General features: G+C 51.0%; 1 protein-coding gene across 2 annotated transcripts in view; it reads right to left on the reverse strand.

The window, feature by feature from the left end:
* Window positions 1–1348: 1348 nt before the first annotated feature.
* Window positions 1349–16982, reverse strand: part of RHBDL3 (rhomboid like 3) — a 50594-nt gene continuing 34960 nt past the window's right edge. For both annotated transcript variants that reach the window (XM_037070076.1, XM_037070075.1), the window contains 2 exons: window positions 10470–10530; window positions 1349–5027 (listed from right to left, as the gene is read on the reverse strand). In XM_037070076.1, the coding sequence (XP_036925971.1) occupies window positions 4756–5027; window positions 10470–10530 (333 nt within the window). In that variant the 3' untranslated portion in view covers window positions 1349–4755. The remainder of the gene's footprint in view (window positions 5028–10469; window positions 10531–16982) is intronic.

A 16982-nucleotide genomic window follows, 5' to 3' on the forward strand; every position in this document is an offset into this window, starting at 1 on the left:
AAGCACTGATCTTTGTTGATTGCAGCCTGTACATGTTCAACATTCTTGGGTATTCTGTTTGTTGCAGGCCTGCCAGAACATGGACCACTTCCAACAGATTCTCGACCATCTTTGAAGCGTTTGTGCCACACTCGTATTACCACTGCACTCATTGCATCCTCCCTAAAAGCCTTTTGAGTCATCCAAATAGCTTCCACAGAGGAATGTTCAAGGTTAACGCAAAATTTGATGCAGGTTTGCTGCTCTACTCACTCATTTTGAATGCGACAGCCACACAGTACATGTGCTCACTCAACAGTGTCTACTGCCTTCCACTGACTGGTACGGTCAAGTCATCATTGTTCATGCGTGCACGTTCCAGTCCACTCTCCTTGGCTGCCAGGTTACATCGATGTCACGCAAACCATTCTTGTTCTATTAACAATGGCTGGACTTTTTCTGCACGGACCTCATATAACTTCTAGAATTCCAATAGTCAGGGCACTCAGATTAGCTGGGTGCCTACTTGTAGCCTTGGCTCAAGTGTACAGAACAGACTTACTAACAACTTTATTTCCTCTATACGTGGGGGATTCAGACTAGATGGATGGCTGCCTGTAGTTTCACACTCAAGTGTATTTCAGAAATAAACTTGCTATCTCATTCCATCATTCTCTTTCGCCTGAATTCTTCTCTTGTGAACAGAGGAGGGGAATCCCCCTGACTCAGGTCTGCCTGGTAACACAATCCGTTCAAAGCCCATTTGATTGTTAAACTTACCAAGCACCAGACTTTAACGTTAATGCTCCTTTCATTTTCCCCTTTTGTGAACTGCCCATACCCTTTTACTCTAAGAACATTCCTGTCCCTTCCTCAAGAGCAGGGTGTTGGCAGTCCCCAGCAAGACCCAAAGGCTAGGCTACTAGAGAAAGGAAGTGCCTAAGAAATGTCAGAGAAGATTCCTCTAATAAAAGTAGTCAAAATATTAATCTCTCATCAGGATATAATATAAGAGTGGAAGGGGGGCGGGGCACCCACAGACAGCTGGCATAGAGGTTCCTGACCTGAAGCTTTGGGTCAGTTTCCTTATTCACAGCCAGCCCCCCATCCACCCCAGGTGTACATAAAACTACCTATCTGTATTTTTATGGGAAGAGAAATCACAGCTTTCATCAACCACTCAAAAGAGTTCATTCATTTGGGAAAGGTTAGGAACCACCAAGCCAGAAACACCAGCATCAAGAAACAACACCCAATCCGTGTGATACAAACCACAGAGCCACCGCCACTGCGGCCCACCCCTCCCCAACCCCGACCCAGACCGAGATGAAACACAAGCCCTTCAGGTCGCTTTCTGAATCACGGATAGCTTAAAAAAAAATCTTTAATGGAATCTGTGCTCAAATAATGTTACAACAAAAATATACAGAATGTACACAATACAAAAATATTTAGAAACAAACACTGTAGCTCGTGTTTCGTTGTTGCCGTTGTTTTGTTTTCCACTTACTCAAGTCCTTGGTGGGCAGGGGGTCGGAGTTCAGTGTGGGGCACTGGTTTTTAAGGCAGAGGAGTACCGGGGCTTTCCAGCCAGCCCTGGGAGCAACACGAATCCGGGAAAGGGCTTCCGCTGTGCCTGGGGAACCTGCATTATTTGCAAATGAAATTGGACACTGGGGAAAGATCTGGGCTCAGTGAGCGATGATTCTCCTAATCCTCTGGGCAAGAGTAGTTCTCCTGGAAATTGAGAGTCCTATTAGCCGGCAAATGCACCTCATTAGGGAGCTTTTCCTAATTAAAAAAAAGAATGATTAATGGTGTCATTAAAGCGAAATTTCTCCTTTGAAGGTTTGTTTTCCTTTCCCCAGTTTCTGTGATTCCTCTTCCAGGGAGTGAGTCTGTGGCTGCTGTTTGGGGAAGCCCCAGATTTCAAATTCTGTGTTGTGCAGGTGGACATCCATCCTCACGCCACAGCCTGAAGAGATGCTACCCTCAGCCTTTTTGGCACACGGGCCAGGTGGCCAACAGGGGACCAGAGAGGAGAGGTGACAGGGATATGTTGCTGGCAGGGTGCTGGGAGCCAGGGAGCGAAGGGACTGGCTAAGGAGAAAGCCCGAGACCCAAAAGTAAACCTTTCTTACCAGACCACCGGCTCTGGCTCTGGGTTAGACCCGGGTGGCGTGCGGCGACTGTTACCACTGCTGGGTGGCCCTGCTTAGAAGTGATGGCTGGCAGTGGCGGCGGAGATGGCAGTTAAGCAGACCAAAGGACTTCTGAGGTGCCTCTGGGCCCTCAGCTGTTGGAGCAGCTGCCGCTCAGCTGGGTTGGGCCCACCCCGTAGATGAGGCTCTCGGCTGCTCAGAGGACAGACAACAGGATGGCAGACGGGATTTCTAGCTCAGGCACTTCACACCCCCTACCTAAGCCCTAAGAGAACTGCAAGTTTCTGAGGGCTTTCTAGAATCGTCTAGCTCATAGTCACTTCAGCCCTGAGAGAAGGGGAAGGCCCCTCTCCAGGCCACAGCAGACAAAGGCAGGGGAGAGTGGCTCTCTGCTCCCTCCATCTGCAACCCAGAAGCCCTGGTGCCCCGGTACGGGGAGAGGATCTAGAGGGGAAGCCCTGCTTCCCAGGGGCGGTACTTGCCCCTGCCCCGCCAGGAAGGGACAGCACCTCTCAGGTTTAGCAGTACCTGTGGACCCCCTCCCAGGCCCCCTTCTCTACCCTCATGCCAGTCTTCTCAGCCCCCAGTTCCAGCTCGGCGTCTCCTTTCCCAAGAAGCTGACTCTTCCAGCTATGCCTTCCTCTCAGGAGGGCAGAGAGTGGCTGGCAGGGCCCAGACAAGATGCCTCAGGGCAGCGCAGCTCAGCCACGCACCTGGGCCCTCGCCCCCCAGGTGGGCAGTGCTCGGCACAGAATCGGCACAAAGGCGGCATGACCTTGTGAGCCATGTGCGGGGACCAGGACAGTCTATTTAGTGGTGGGCGAAGATGGGGAAGGGCTCGGCTGCCTGTGGGTGTCCAGCGTGGGAAGACCTTGACCATTTATGTGATCCCCGGGGACAGGAAGCCACGGTGGCCCAAGACCACCAAATGCCTGGCCTGGCCCAGCTGACTTCGAACCTCGATACACGTATGGCTCCGAAGGGCAAGCGGCTGGCAGAAGACCGTTCTGACACTCCTGTGCCCTGTTCCTGCAGGGACTCAGCCTTGGGTTCTTCCTCCCTCTGGGCTGTCAGTCCTTGGGAGTCCCAAGAGCAGTACAATGGGCATCACATTTTGTCCAAGGCCACCCTGCCCACCCTGTCCACCCTGCCCTCGGGCCTGCACCAGCTCCTGCTAGCAGGTCAGCCCCTTGTGAAGCGGGGTTGGGGATGGACTCCATCATCCCCAGTTCCCTCCCAGCTCGCAGACTCTGAGTCTCCGGGCTGCCCTCAGCTCTGACTCTCACCCACGCACCCAAGGGCTCTTCTCTAGAAGCAGTTTTCCACCTAAATCAGAACTCCTTTTGCTGCGACCTCCTGACCTCTGAACTCAAAAGGACACCCGGCCTCAGTATTCCTGTCCCAGCCTCTCTGGCACCTCCAAAGCACCTTCCCTTCTAAGAGAAACAGAAAAAGAAGGCCACTCCAGAGGGAACCACAGCGGAAGCTGGCAAAGGCAAGGAAAACCTCAGCATCCTGGGGGCCCTGGAAGCGCACCAGGCCACCCGCCCCCACAGTCCGTGAGTCTCAGGGAGAGGCCTAGAAGGGACGGGGCCGTGGGAAGGGGGTAGTGCTGCTAAAAGCAAGGAGCCACATATGCCTCCAAGCCCCTTCCTTCCTCTCAGACCCCTCCACATGCGCCCCCTGCTCCTCGAGCCTTCCTCTGCTGTCTCCAGCTCCCCCCACATTGTCCTCCCCATCACCCCTGCTTCTTCACCCACCAAACCACGTGCACACACATCAGAACGCTGTCTTACAGCCAAAGGACGGGCACAACGGGAGGGGAGGAAAGGACTCTACCAACAGTGCTGGGCATGGGACATGGGGGCGCAGGAGTGAGACGTCGGCATCCTGGGGGAGAGGGAGGGAGAAGTCAGGAGCAGGGCCTTCTCCAAGGTGGAGCTTAGGATGAACTCCCTCTTGCTGGGGTTCATTTGCTGGGTACCCTGGGTATTCCAGGGTAAGGGTAGTACCTGGACTTACAGAATCTCCTTCTTCTGCCCACCCAGGCACTAGAGGCCATGCCCCAGTGCCCACTGACAGGCACTAGAGACAGCACTCTGGGCTCCCCTGGGACAAAGCCAATAGGGCCTCTTCCACTCCAGAGCTCCTGAGCCAACAACTGCAGAGGGAACATCTCCTGGCCTGCCATCACCTCGGGCTGGACAGGGCCTGCCTGGCTACCATCCCCTTAGGCCTTCCTTACACTCTTACGGTCTCTCGGGGTGGAGGATGGGGCTGCCACCCAATCTGTGACAAGGGAGGGGGCCCCTGAACACATGGGACAAGCCCAGCTAGAGAGAACGGCCACCCCCCCCCCCCAGGCCTTTGCTGGCCTGCTGTCTTCAGAAGAGTATAGAAAAACAACAGTAGCCATGTCCAACTCCTCCAGCAGGTGGCCTTCAGAAAAAAGCCTCCACTGTCTGTCCAAGTTGGAACACAAAGATGACCGTGGCCCAGCGCCTCTCGCCTCTCCTCCCCGGCCTCACTGAGCTGGTGATGAGAAGAAAGAATACAGATGCTCCTTTCTGATGCTGCTCCGCCCTTTCCTCCTGGCCCTTGGTCCTCCAGCCCTTCAGGGGGGCGGCGGCAGCTTTAAGTCCAGCAGGCTGTAGGCAAAGATATTCCAGAAGACAGCAAACAGCACAAATATGCTGTACATGGCCACGAAAATCCACCACAGTGACTGGTCCTGCAGCCTCTGCTCATAGTTCCTCAGGACCACCACGCCCAGGGTGATGCCCACGGCCACGCCACCCAAGTGTGCCACGAAGCTCGGGTGCGGGCACGGCGGATAGGCCGACGGGTGGAACCGGAGCCACACGGCCCGCCCGAACTCCATGCTCACTGCAAGAGGAGGAAAGATAGAGAAGTCACAGGAGGGGCCACGGGGAAGGGGCTGAGGGAGAGGCCTTACACGCCATCCAGCCATCCAGCCATCCACCAGACACCCACCCTCCCATTAACCCATTCACTACAGAACAAGCCCTGCTGGTTCTGTGCGCTGCAGATGTAGGAGTGAAGACAGACACACCTCTGTTCTCCCAGAGCTTATACTGAAGCATCTGGCAATCAACCAGCACACAAATACATACATGAGGTCACCGCAGTATGAGAAATTCCCTGGGAAACAAAAACTGGTGACTTAAAGTCAATGCTGGGTGTCAGGCAGGGGATTCTCCACTTTGGGAAATCAGGCAAGGTTTCCCTAAAGAGGTGACATTTGAGCTGAGATGTGAGTGTCAAGAGAAGACCCTAGGAAGAGCGCTTCAGGCAGAGGGGATGGACCGCACAGAAGCCCGAAGGCTCTCGCGTCCTCGCTGTCACGTGTCCCGAAGGCTGTCTCCCCACCTTTATAAAGTCCCAGCTTCTGTGCGCCAGGATCCGCTGCTGCAAAATGAAGAACAACTCGATGTGCTAGCACTTTACGGTGTATGAAGTGTTTTCACGTATTATCTCAAAACCCTTAGGGAACCCTCAGAGCCAGTGCTTCTATGGTTGGACGGAGGGGATGGAGGGGGAGAGGGACAGAGGAGGAATGGAAGTAATCGGTCCCGACGAAGCACTGGACTCTCTCTTTACAGACTCTAAAATGCCCCCCTCACTCTCCAGTCCGGCCTTCCTGCAGAAACTTCTTATACTGGCCAATCCAATGGGGATGAACTGTCTTGAAAGACAAGTGCCAGGAAACTGCCATTTCGTTACCTACTTATCTGAGGACACCAAGGGCAGGTACTCTTACCCCCATTTTACAGATGAGGAAACCAAGGCAAATCTGACAGACTGAAACAACGCCCTGTAAGGGGACTTTTGTCCTTGCTCAGTTACCATTTATTTAACCAGTGCAACTCTCTCCACTCTAACCACTACAGGGGTGCCAGCACCTCCAGGGGATTGCCTGCCTTTCTGGCAGGGGCCCTGCAACTCCAAGGATGGCCGATAGATGGCGGAAAAGGAGCAGCCAAGGACAGACGCTGTGTCCTGCCCCCCACTCCTCCCCAGGCCCTGGGTTCCACAAGGGGGATGTGAGGGACTTCCAAAACAGCACCTTAGTTTTTATGATGCTTAGAGGTTTTTTTTTAAGTTTATTGATTTTAAAGAGAGAGAAAAGGGGGGAGAAGGGGGAGAGAAAGAGAGTGAAAGAGAAAGAGAGAGACATCGATTTGTTGTTCCACTTATTTATGCATTCACTGATGGATTCTTGTAGGTGCCTTTACTGGGGACCAAACCCACAACCTCGGCATATCAGGACGACGCTCTAACCAACCGAGCAGTGCGGCCAGGGCCTAGAGTTGGTTAGTTTTTTTAAACAGCATGACTAATGCTTCTCTTCCCTTCCTCACAGACACACTCAAGAGTCTGAGCTGATGGGGAATCTATGCTCACCCCTCCCCTCCCCCACTCACCCCTTGCTTTTCCCGTCTGTCCCATCACTGCCCTCGCTCGAAGAGCCTATGAGCTTTAAGGCTGAAGTTCCTTTGGAAGTAGAAGTCCTCCAGCAGAAGCAAAGACCAGCGAGTGAGGGTGTGAATGAACCGCCGTGGTGAATGCAATGGAGCCCACACAGCCTCCCCCCGCCCCAGCTTTCTGGCTGTCGTCCTCTTCCCCAAAGAGTAGGTGGCTGTTCCTCCTGTCAGTCAAGGTGCTCCTGCCCAGCCCGGCTACAGTGTGGGGCATTAGAAATGGCACAGGTTGGCTCCAAATTCAGCTCTGTCACATCTAGCTGGGGGTCCCATGGCAAGGAATGTCTCTCTCTGAGCCCTGAGTACCTACCTGAAAATGAAGCCAAATAGCTGTGTCCTCAGCACTGAAGGACAGACCGTGTGTTCCCTTTTCTCCCTTCCTACCTCCCTCACTTCTGTGCAGCCTATTACCTTTTTCTATCTCAGGTGAGCCTCTTGCCCTCTGGTCTGAGCCCCGCACACTCAACTCTTTCTCCACACTGAGCCTGCCTTGTCTCCTAAAACCCAAATCTGGAAGATGGCAGCGGAGGCAGACATGGCTCACTCTTTGCACAACCACATCAAAATTACAACTAAAATATGAAATATCCATCACTTGGAACCATCAAAAATCAACTGGAATGGAAGTCTGACAACTATAGAATTTAAAAAAACACATCCTTCTAGACTGGTAAGGGGCACAGACACAGAACTGGCTGGCCCCACACCCACGTGTAGCAGATAAAATTCGGGAGGGATATCTCAGAAGTGAGGAGTCCTAGCCCCGTACCAGGGCCCCCCAGCCCAGGATTCCAGTGCCAGGAAGATAATTCCACACAACCTCTGGCTGCAAAAACCAACAGGGACTGAGTCAGTGAAAGAAACTTCTGGAGCCCCAAGCAGTTCCTCTAAAAGAACCCACGGACAGACTTACCTACTCAGACTCCCTCCCTCCGAGCTTCGGCTCGAGTGGCAGCTTGGGAGGCACCAGTGTCATGCTGGGAGAGACTGAGGTGACTGGCATCAAGGTGAGCAGAGGCCATTGTCCCTCTTCTGGACTCTCTCCGCAAAAAGCCGTGGAGCTGGTAAGCTGTTGCCATATCTGAAACTCCATCAACCTCGCTAACACTGTTGGACCTGCCTTGGAGATCCCCAGACTCTGTCCCAACAAGCTCACAGGCCCGCCCAAGCTGCTTTTCCTTACTAATGGCTGGTCTTGGCTCCTGCCGCACAGCTTCAGCTTCCTAAATCCTCTCAAACAAGCAACAGCTGGCCTCAGCGAGCTCCGGGCCTGGCACTAGCAGCAGCCAGACTAGATTCACAGCTTGGCTTTGCCTGGTGCTCTCCAAGCCCAGCACAAGTAGCAGCCATCTCACATTGCCATATAGCTCAGGTAGAGCAGCCCTAGGTGAAACACAGGTGGGGGCTGACCTTGGCCTGAACCACTCAGGAAACCCCAGGGCCAGCGCACCCAGTGGACAGCTACAGACCAGGTCAGAGCACTACCACCCTGCCCCGGCACAGCTGATCCTCCATGGAGCGTGGAGGTTGGTGGTAACTGGTCACAGCCAGTCCTCACAGCTGACTAGACTGGGTAAATCCCTCCCACCGATCCACCAATAGCAACCAAGTCTCAACTACAAGAGGAGGGTGTACTCAGCCCACATGAAGGGTGTACCTCAAATACCCAGCTTGGGTGATTGGGGTGGTTGTGCCACCGGACCCAACAGGACACCTACTACACTAGGCCAAGACATGGAGTCAAAGCAGCTCTACCTAATACATAGAAATAAACACAAGGAGGCTGCCAAAACGAGGAGACAAAGAAACATGGCTCAAATGAAAGGATAGATCAAAACTCCAGAAAAAAAGGTGAACAAAATGGAGATAAGCAATCTCTCAGATGCAGAGTTCAAAACACTGGTTATAAGGATGCTCAAGGAACCTAGTGAGGATGTCAGCAGCATAAAAAAGATCCAGTCAGAACCAAAGGATACGCTCATTGAAATGAAGAACAATTTACGGGGAAACAACATTAGAGAGTATGAAGCCGAGAATGAAAACAATGATTGGAACAACGGAAACCAACAAACATCCAATCAGAACATCAAGAAGAAAAAAGAAGCCAAAACATGAAGACAGTATAAGCAGCCTCTGGGACTTCAATAGGTCCAACATTTGCATCATAGGGGTGCCAGAAGGAAAAGAGAAAGAACAAGAGATTGGAAATCTACTTGAAAAAATAGTGAAAGAAAACTTTCTTAATTTGGTGAAGGAAATAGACACGCAAGTCCAGGAAGCAGAGAATCCCAAACAAGATGGATGCAAAAAGGCCCACTCCAAGACACATCACAATTAAAATACCAAAGGCTAAAGATAAAGAGAGAATTTTAAAGGCAGCAAGAGGAAAGCAGATAATTACCTAAAAAGGAGTTACCATAGACTGTCAGCTAATTTCTCAAAAGAATCTTTGCAGGCTAGAAGGGGTTGGCAAGACATATTCAAAGGCATGAAAAGCAGGGACCTACAACCAAGCAGGGACCTACTACCCAGCAAAACTATCATTTAGAATCGAAAGCATATAAAGAGCTTTTCAGACAAGAAAAAACTAAAGGAGCTCATCATCACCAAAACACTATTATATGAAATGTTAAAGGGACTTATTTAAGAAAAAGAAGACCAAAACTATGAACAATAAAATGGCAAAAATACAAATCTATCAACAACTGAATCTAAAAAACAAACTAAGCAAACAAGAATAGCGACAGAATCATGGATACAGAGAGCATTTTGATGGCTGCCAGATGGGAGGGCGTGTGGAGGAATAGGTAAAGAAGTGAGGGGATTAATAAGTACAAAGAGTTAGTTACAGAACAGCCAGGGGGATGTTAAGTTCAGTATAGGAAATGGAGTAGCCAAAGAACTTATACACGTGCCCCATGGACTAAACAATGGTGGGGGGATTGCCTGAGGGAGTGAGGGGTGCTGGCTGGAGGGGAGTCACGGGGAAAACATCAGGACAACTATAAAAGCATAATCAATATATAATTTTAAAAAATAAAATAAAACTAAAATCTGTCAGTAACTTGAGTTTAAAGCCCTCCTGGGCCCTTCTAGTATATTCAGGATCAAGTCAATCTTTCTCTTTGCATTTAAAGCCATTCAGGATCGGACTCCTATTGTCTCTTATCAGAAACACACATGGTCCCAAACCTCATAGGTTGGCTTTGCAACCAACTTGCAGGCCATGACCCTTCACCCATGACCCTTCACCCACTCGTGTCTTTGTTCATGCTGCCCCTTGGCCTGAAATGGCCTCTTCCCTGGTGTCCACATGATGAACACCTGCCGGCCTTGAACACTCAACATGACCTTTGCAGGTAGAACTGACTTCTCCTGACCAGGGCCCCCGCCACAGCCTGTTTGTAAAGGTTCGTGGATTAGTTACGGTTGGCAAACTGCTAAAACTACAAGTTTTAGCAGGCACACACACATGTACGTTCTTCCAGGGGAGGCACAGGACATCCCAAAGGACAGACTCTAGGACCCACAAGGTTAAGAAGTTATTTTTCCTGATCTGGGTGCTGGTCACTGAGCTGGGCACTAACGCTGTGTACGCTTCCCTGTTTGCAATTTAACAGCAATAAAGAGTTTAAAAAGGGTTAAGAAGCAGCAGAGTGGGCCCAACTTCTCCCATCACATTCCACTTTGTTGCACACTACTGACACGGCCCCCCTTTCCTTTTTCTTGACCACAAGCCCCTGAAAGATGGGGGCTATGGCATCTTTATGTCCCCCAGGCCCAGTGCCAGGCCCCCTGCCCGCCAGCCTGCCCCCTCAGGACTTACTACAGATCAAGGCCACAGCCATCCGCAGCAGCTTGAATTGGCACTTCATGCCTGACCAGTTCTAGGAGAAAAGGAGAGTTCCGTTAGTGCCAGGTCAGACCACGCCTCTGCAGAAGTATCTGGCCTAAGAAAACCTGGCATTTAAAAAAGTCATCTCCATTTCGTCCCAAGTGAGGGGGTTGTGGCTTACTCACAGACCACACGAGCACAGCTTTGAGATGCTAGGCAACTGTAAGTTTATCCCTGCCGAAAGCGCCTGAGCTGCATTTGCAGAGGGAGAGGATCTAGGTCCCTGTCTCCTCCGCACGCACAGACGACGCCTGGAGCTGCATTAATCTCCGGGTCCAGGGTTGCAAAGGGGTGCAGGACAGCAACCCAAGGAAAGTTAAAGCAGAACCATCAGCATGATGCAAAAATTCAAAATCCTGCATATGAGGAATGAATGATGAGAAGACTCAGGGGACAAGTTCACTGTTGTCGAGAATCAAGTGAGTCAATGACATGAGGAAGAGGCACATTCAGTGGAACCTGCAAACAAAAGACTCAATGAATGAAAACTTCAGAGAGAGAGAGAGAGAGATCTTACTTTAGCAAGAGAAAATAATCAAATTTAATACGTATGTATGTATGGGAACCTGGAATACACGAGAACCAGAGACCCCACATGCAGGGAGATTCAGAGGCAGAAAGGAAGCCTGGGTGAGGAAGCCATACTGAGCTGGGGGTGAGGAAGGGAGGCTTGGGGGCTTCAAAGGGTCACTGCAGAATATGAGCCCGTGCTTAGTAAACGGAAGTTTGTTCTGCCTTACAGGTAGGTCAAAAGAGGTTATCTCTAATGGTCTCTTACTAAGGGCAGGGCCCTTAATTCAAGTTCTTCTAGGTAGTTAAGGGAGGGGCAGAAATTTCTCTCAAGCCCAGCAGCTGAAGTTGCCCTTAGCTCAAACAAGGGCCCAGAGGCACATCTTGGGGTGACTCATGTTGAACCCCCATAGTTCCTTCCTCTGAAACTGCCCTGGAAGTTCCACATTCCAGAAGCTGGGTTGGTAGATTGTTCTGTATCTCAATAAACCGGGCCTCAGTCTTGAGGGCAGTTCAGTTCAGCTACCCAGTTGTGTCTCATTTCGGGATGCAGGTGGGCTCCCGAAGCTAGGGTTATGGTTGCAAGCAGTCAGGCATTTAATACGAGGTATCTCTATGGAGACAAAAGAAAAACAAAGGCTAATGATGGGAGCAGACCAGTCTCAGTCTCTGAGTTCTGAAGGCAGGCAGCTGAGATTTCTAGATGTCTGTCTCTAATCATCTTCAGATGGAGTGAAGGCGGGCGGTTACAGTCTGATAAATTCAGAGAAAGGAGAAAGATTTTTTTTAGCTCAAAATAAGTTTCTATCTCTCATAAGCAGAGCTGCCCAAAGATGGGATGATCCGTCTTGAGGGACAGTGCGTTTCCCATCATTGACACTGAGGGGCTTTGCATCAGTTGGAGGGGATGCTTTAGAATCAGGCTTTGGAAAGGGGGTGGACCAGATGGCCCGCAAACCAATCCCTCTTTCTCCTGAGACTCTCTGAGCCCTCTGAACCTCCAAAGAAGATGAACAGAGCGTGATTATTCACTTTACAAAAGGAGTTTTCACTTTACAAAAGACCTCGCCACAGGGTTCCTGTGAGGGGCACTCCTGCGGTGCATTCAAAGCACCACTCCATTTATACGCATGTGTGACGTGCACACACACAGACACCCATCAGACCTAGGGAAGCAGGCGCCCCGGTACAGCCAGGGGCTTCGTTCCCTCCCCACCCACTCTGCCTTCACTGCCTGGCCCAGGCCCAGCTGGGGGGCCGGTCTCGCACTCCCTCGACATTGGGGGACATGGGTTGCAGAGGCCCTGAACACTGGCACACACAGTAACGTCTGTGGAAGCTTCAGTGGAGTAAGCAGGGTGTAGGGAAGCTGCCCAAAACGGAGAGAAATCCTGCGGCATTGGGCTTCGTGCCCCTCGCGGCCCTTTCTCCCATTATTCCTCACTGACCGGCAAGCCCTTCTTCACAAAAGGCAAGGTGGGCAACACATGCCCCCTCTTTAGATGGGGAAGTCTAATCTTTCCTCACTGACATGTTCTGTGCTGACCATGGAGGTGACGGGCCAGCGCTGTCCCCTCCTGGTGGAGGGTGGTGCTCTCCACTGATCGGGCAACCCACTCCGAGCTAGCTCAGCCCACTGATGGAGGGCAGCCTCCTCCCTCCCTCCCCAGCTCTTGTTCAGGCTTAACTGTTAGGATGGGTAGATCCTTGGGAGTCACCTGATGGACCCTCTTCTCCTAAAGGGGACACCGTTGCCAAGCCACCAACAAAATGGTCCTCAGTGCCCGTGTCAGGGAGCTCACCACCCCCTGGGGCAGCCCTGTGAAGGGGCTCCTTCCTGCTATTGTCCCGCCAGGCTCTGCCTCTCTGTGAGACCCACCCAGGGGGTCTTAGTTCCCCCTGAGAAGCGACACCATGTTCATAGCAGTATTACTCGCAACTGCCAGGTGTCCACCAACAGAGAAACGGAGAAACGGAGAAACGAAAGGTGGTATGTCCACACCAACAGAATATTATTCAGCCTTAAAAAGGAAGAATACTCTGATACACACTGCAAATGTCACTGAATGAACACGGAAGGCGGTGCTGATGACCGCACACTGGTGTGACTGTACTCAGCGATATTGAATGTACACTTACAAATGGTCAGGATGGTATATCTTATGTGTATTCACCACAAGCAAAAAGTGATACCGAACCCTTCTAGTATCCCCTTTCCTCACAAAAACCCTCTGAAATCTTACCTGAAGAGTGTATCTCTCACTGAGTTCTGAGTGATCATATCAAGCAAAGTAAGTCTAGGATGCATTGGCCTCTCTCTCCATCCGATGACCCATCTCGCTCCTCTCTGGGATCTGCCTTAGAAAGCACGGTCTCTATGCTTGGTCTGGAAGGACCACTGGCGGTCCTCAGAACTCCTTTTGCTCCAGTGCCCCCATTGGTAAATTTGAAATAACAATAGTGTGTGTCTCAGTTCCTACCTCATGGGGTCGTTGTGACAGGGGAATGGGTTAACACACACGAAGTGCCAAGAACACCACCGCCTGGCACACGGCAAACACCATGTAAATGCCTGATACCAGCATCTCGATCTGAGGCAAAGACGGCGAGTTTGCCCTGCACAACAGCTTTAAAACTTCTGAACGTCAGTGACCTTGGATGGAGCCAAGGGCTCCTTGGAAGGGCTCTCTGGCTTTGCCACAGTGCTCCCCAGGCCAGCTTCACTGTCCAACACCTGCCTGGCCCCTGAAGGCGCTGGAGTTTGCCAAGCTGATCCATTGACACCCTCTCTCCTGCCCTTTAAGGAAGAAGAAACTGAGGGTCCAGGAGGACTAGTTCAAGGTCATACATAGTGAGTTAATAGCGAGACTAAAAGGATTCCTAATCCAGGGCTCTGTCTGCCCACACTTGTGGGACAGAGTCAAGTTCTGTCTGTCCTTGCTATCTGCGCCGGCTGTCCCCAAAATGGAGCAAATGTTGACAAATGCCCAGTCTCCCAGCAGCTGAGTGGTTAAGCTAGAAAGTCACCCCTTCCCACCAGCTGCTTCATTTCCCCAACCCATTATTCCCGCTAATAAAATGAGTGCAGTTAAACAACAGGAGAGAAGGAAAAAAAAATCTCACACACAGCCAGCACTGCTGCTGCTATAAATGTCGGAAAGCTCACAGGCCCCTGGGGAATGCAAACCTTTTGCAGACCTTTTAATTTCACTCTCTCCCGGAGCCAGGGTGCGATGGCAACTCACCCAGGCCAAACCAGGCAGTACTCAGTCCCTCGGGCATCTACCAGTTAGCAGCTCAGAGGCTGAAACCCAGGCAGGGAGCTTCCTTCCAACACAGCTTTACATATTCTGGGTAGAAACTGTGTTTTGCTTTTTAATCTGTTATTGATTTTAGAGGGAGGGGAAGGAAGGGAGAGAAACGTTGATGTGAGAGAGCAACATCGATTGGTTGCCTCTCATACGTGCCCTGACCAGGGATGGAACCCATGACCCCGGCATGTGCCCTGACTGGGAATCGGATCCGCAACCTTCTGGTCTGCAGGACAGTGCTCCGACCACTGAGCCTCACCGGCCGGGTCTACAAATAGTTTGTTTGTTAAATGACTTCAAGAAAACCCGACAGAGGACACGGAAAAGCATGACACATACATGTGATTATTAGTCCCACAAAAGGACTTTTTTTAAAGATTTTATTTATTTGTCTTTAGAGAGGAAGAGAAGGAGAGAAATATCAATGTATGGTTGCTTCTTGTGAGTCCCCTGCTGGGAACTGGCCTGCAACCCAGGCATGTGGCCTGACTGGGAATCGAACCACGATCGTGTGGTTCATAGGCCCACACTCAATCCACTGAGCTACACCATCCAGGCCCCACAAATGGATTTTTACTTAATAAAGTTAACCTTACGTACGACACAAAGGTTTTTGCGCCACTTGGTAACCTTTCCTTGTGCTTTCACAAGATGGTGTAATCTGAAAATTCAGACCTCAAACATCTAAGGAAAACATCTATCATATGGAACAAAGTGTGAGTACATAGCTTGCATATTTAAAATGGAAATCTGGTCTAGGGACCCTGGCAAAATGCAATTAATAAGTTATTGAAGTGTGGGTATCTTTATCCATCCAGTGTTTAACAAGTCTTAACTGTTGGTTTCCTGTGTCATCTAGACCTTTCGCTGAAATAGTTTCTAAGTTTAATCCCTGGGTGTAAACAGCAAGCTTTTTGAAACGCAAAGTGTTTTCACAAAAAATAAGGCATGCTTTGATTTGAGGCAGAATCTCTCATTGAAAGGCAGCCCTGAGAACCCAAGTGTCAAACATTTTTCTATTATGTACCTAAAGCAAAAAGGACTCGTTTTCTGATTTCCCTAAGTACGGATATCAGGCAGAATTTATCAAGATAAAAATTACATGTGTAGATCCCTGGCCAGGTGGCTCAGTTGGTTGGAGCATCGTCTGGCACACCAAAAGGTTGTGGGTTTGCCCCCCAGTGGGGGCGTGTACAGGAGGCAAGTGATTGATGTGTCTCTCTCACATTGATGTTTCTCTCTCTCCAAAAAGCAATAATAAACATATCCTTGGGTGGGGATTTAAACACAGTGTACATGTACAAATATATATGGATACACATACAGGCTCTCCCAGCTACAGGGTGGTTTGCCCTATGGGAAGCATCTCTCACCCATTTTTTCACGTCTTCCTCACAACTACCTTGTGAAGGAGGGACTGCGGGTGGGGGAACGGAGGCCCCAGAGGCTGAGGAACCCACAGCCACTAAAATGGTGACGCCCGCAACTCAAATCCAGACTGTCTGTCTGTCAGGCCCACGCTGCTTCCCCACTCTGTTCCGACAAGCAGTTTTGCTGTGTCCACAGACACAGGCCAGCCTTCATTTTGGAATTAAAACCAGGAGCATATTTATTCGGTTGAACCACATGAAAATGGCAACGTTGAAGGGCTGATGACCCGCAGAAATGGCAATTTCATATGGTTGGACCCAGTGCATCTCTGAATTGCTGGGCACGGAGCTCATTTGGGGAAAGGTGGCCTCTCGACGAAAGGAAACCAACCTTTTGAAATGAGAAAGTGAGATTTTTCTTTCACCGTCAAACGAGCACCACACAACTTTCTGGGGAAAGGCACCCGTATATCATACTCTGGGGACTATGAAGCAGCTCCCCATTGGCCAGGGAAAACCATGCCCTTCGGGAAGGGCAATGGGCTCCCGGGGGCACCACAGGCCTGGGCTGCTTGCCAGAAGGAAGCAGAACCTGGAACAAAACTGCTTTCACACCTCCCTCCTCAACCCCCTGCCCTGCCCCTGAGTTTTCGGGGTGGTCTGCCCTCACCATCAGGGCTGTTTCCCAGGATGTGGGGAAGGGGGTAGAAACCGGGCATCCTTAGGAACTCCTGGTTGCTTCTTCTTACCCACGTTCTCCTAGTTGTGCTTGTTCATCCCCTTACTCACAGACACGTCTTGTGGGGGAAAAGAGAGGGGTGGTTGGCATTTCCTTCCCCTACAGAAGGAACTGGGGCAGGGGGAGGGGGAGTGGAGGAGGCAGAATTCAGAGGAAAAGCCGTGTCTGGGGAGAGCGGAGGCACTGATACAGAATGACCCATTTACGAGGGCCCCGCAAGGCGGCACGGTGCTCCCGGGTTCTCAGCAGACCAAGGTGTGAGTATGTAAACACCCGTAAAAGCACAGACTTGCACGCACACTCACGCAGGCATTCCCAAGCCTGCTGTAGCTCTCCAAGCGCTCCCTCGGAGTTGCCAAAATGCAGTCAAGTAGCAAGCGTGTCAGCGTCCCCTCTGTGAGTCCTTCTCTTCCCATCTCTCTTCCTGTCTTTCCTTTCTCCACCCCTGCCCCTCACTGTGCAAGGGGGACTCTGGTGAAAAGAAAAGGGATGGAGTTGAGGAGCGGGGCAAGTG

This window comes from Sturnira hondurensis, unplaced genomic scaffold (assembly GCF_014824575.4).
Source record: "Sturnira hondurensis isolate 20B ecotype Veracruz unplaced genomic scaffold, ASM1482457v3 Scaffold0018728, whole genome shotgun sequence".
In the NCBI taxonomy this organism is placed as follows: Eukaryota; Metazoa; Chordata; class Mammalia; order Chiroptera; family Phyllostomidae; genus Sturnira; species Sturnira hondurensis.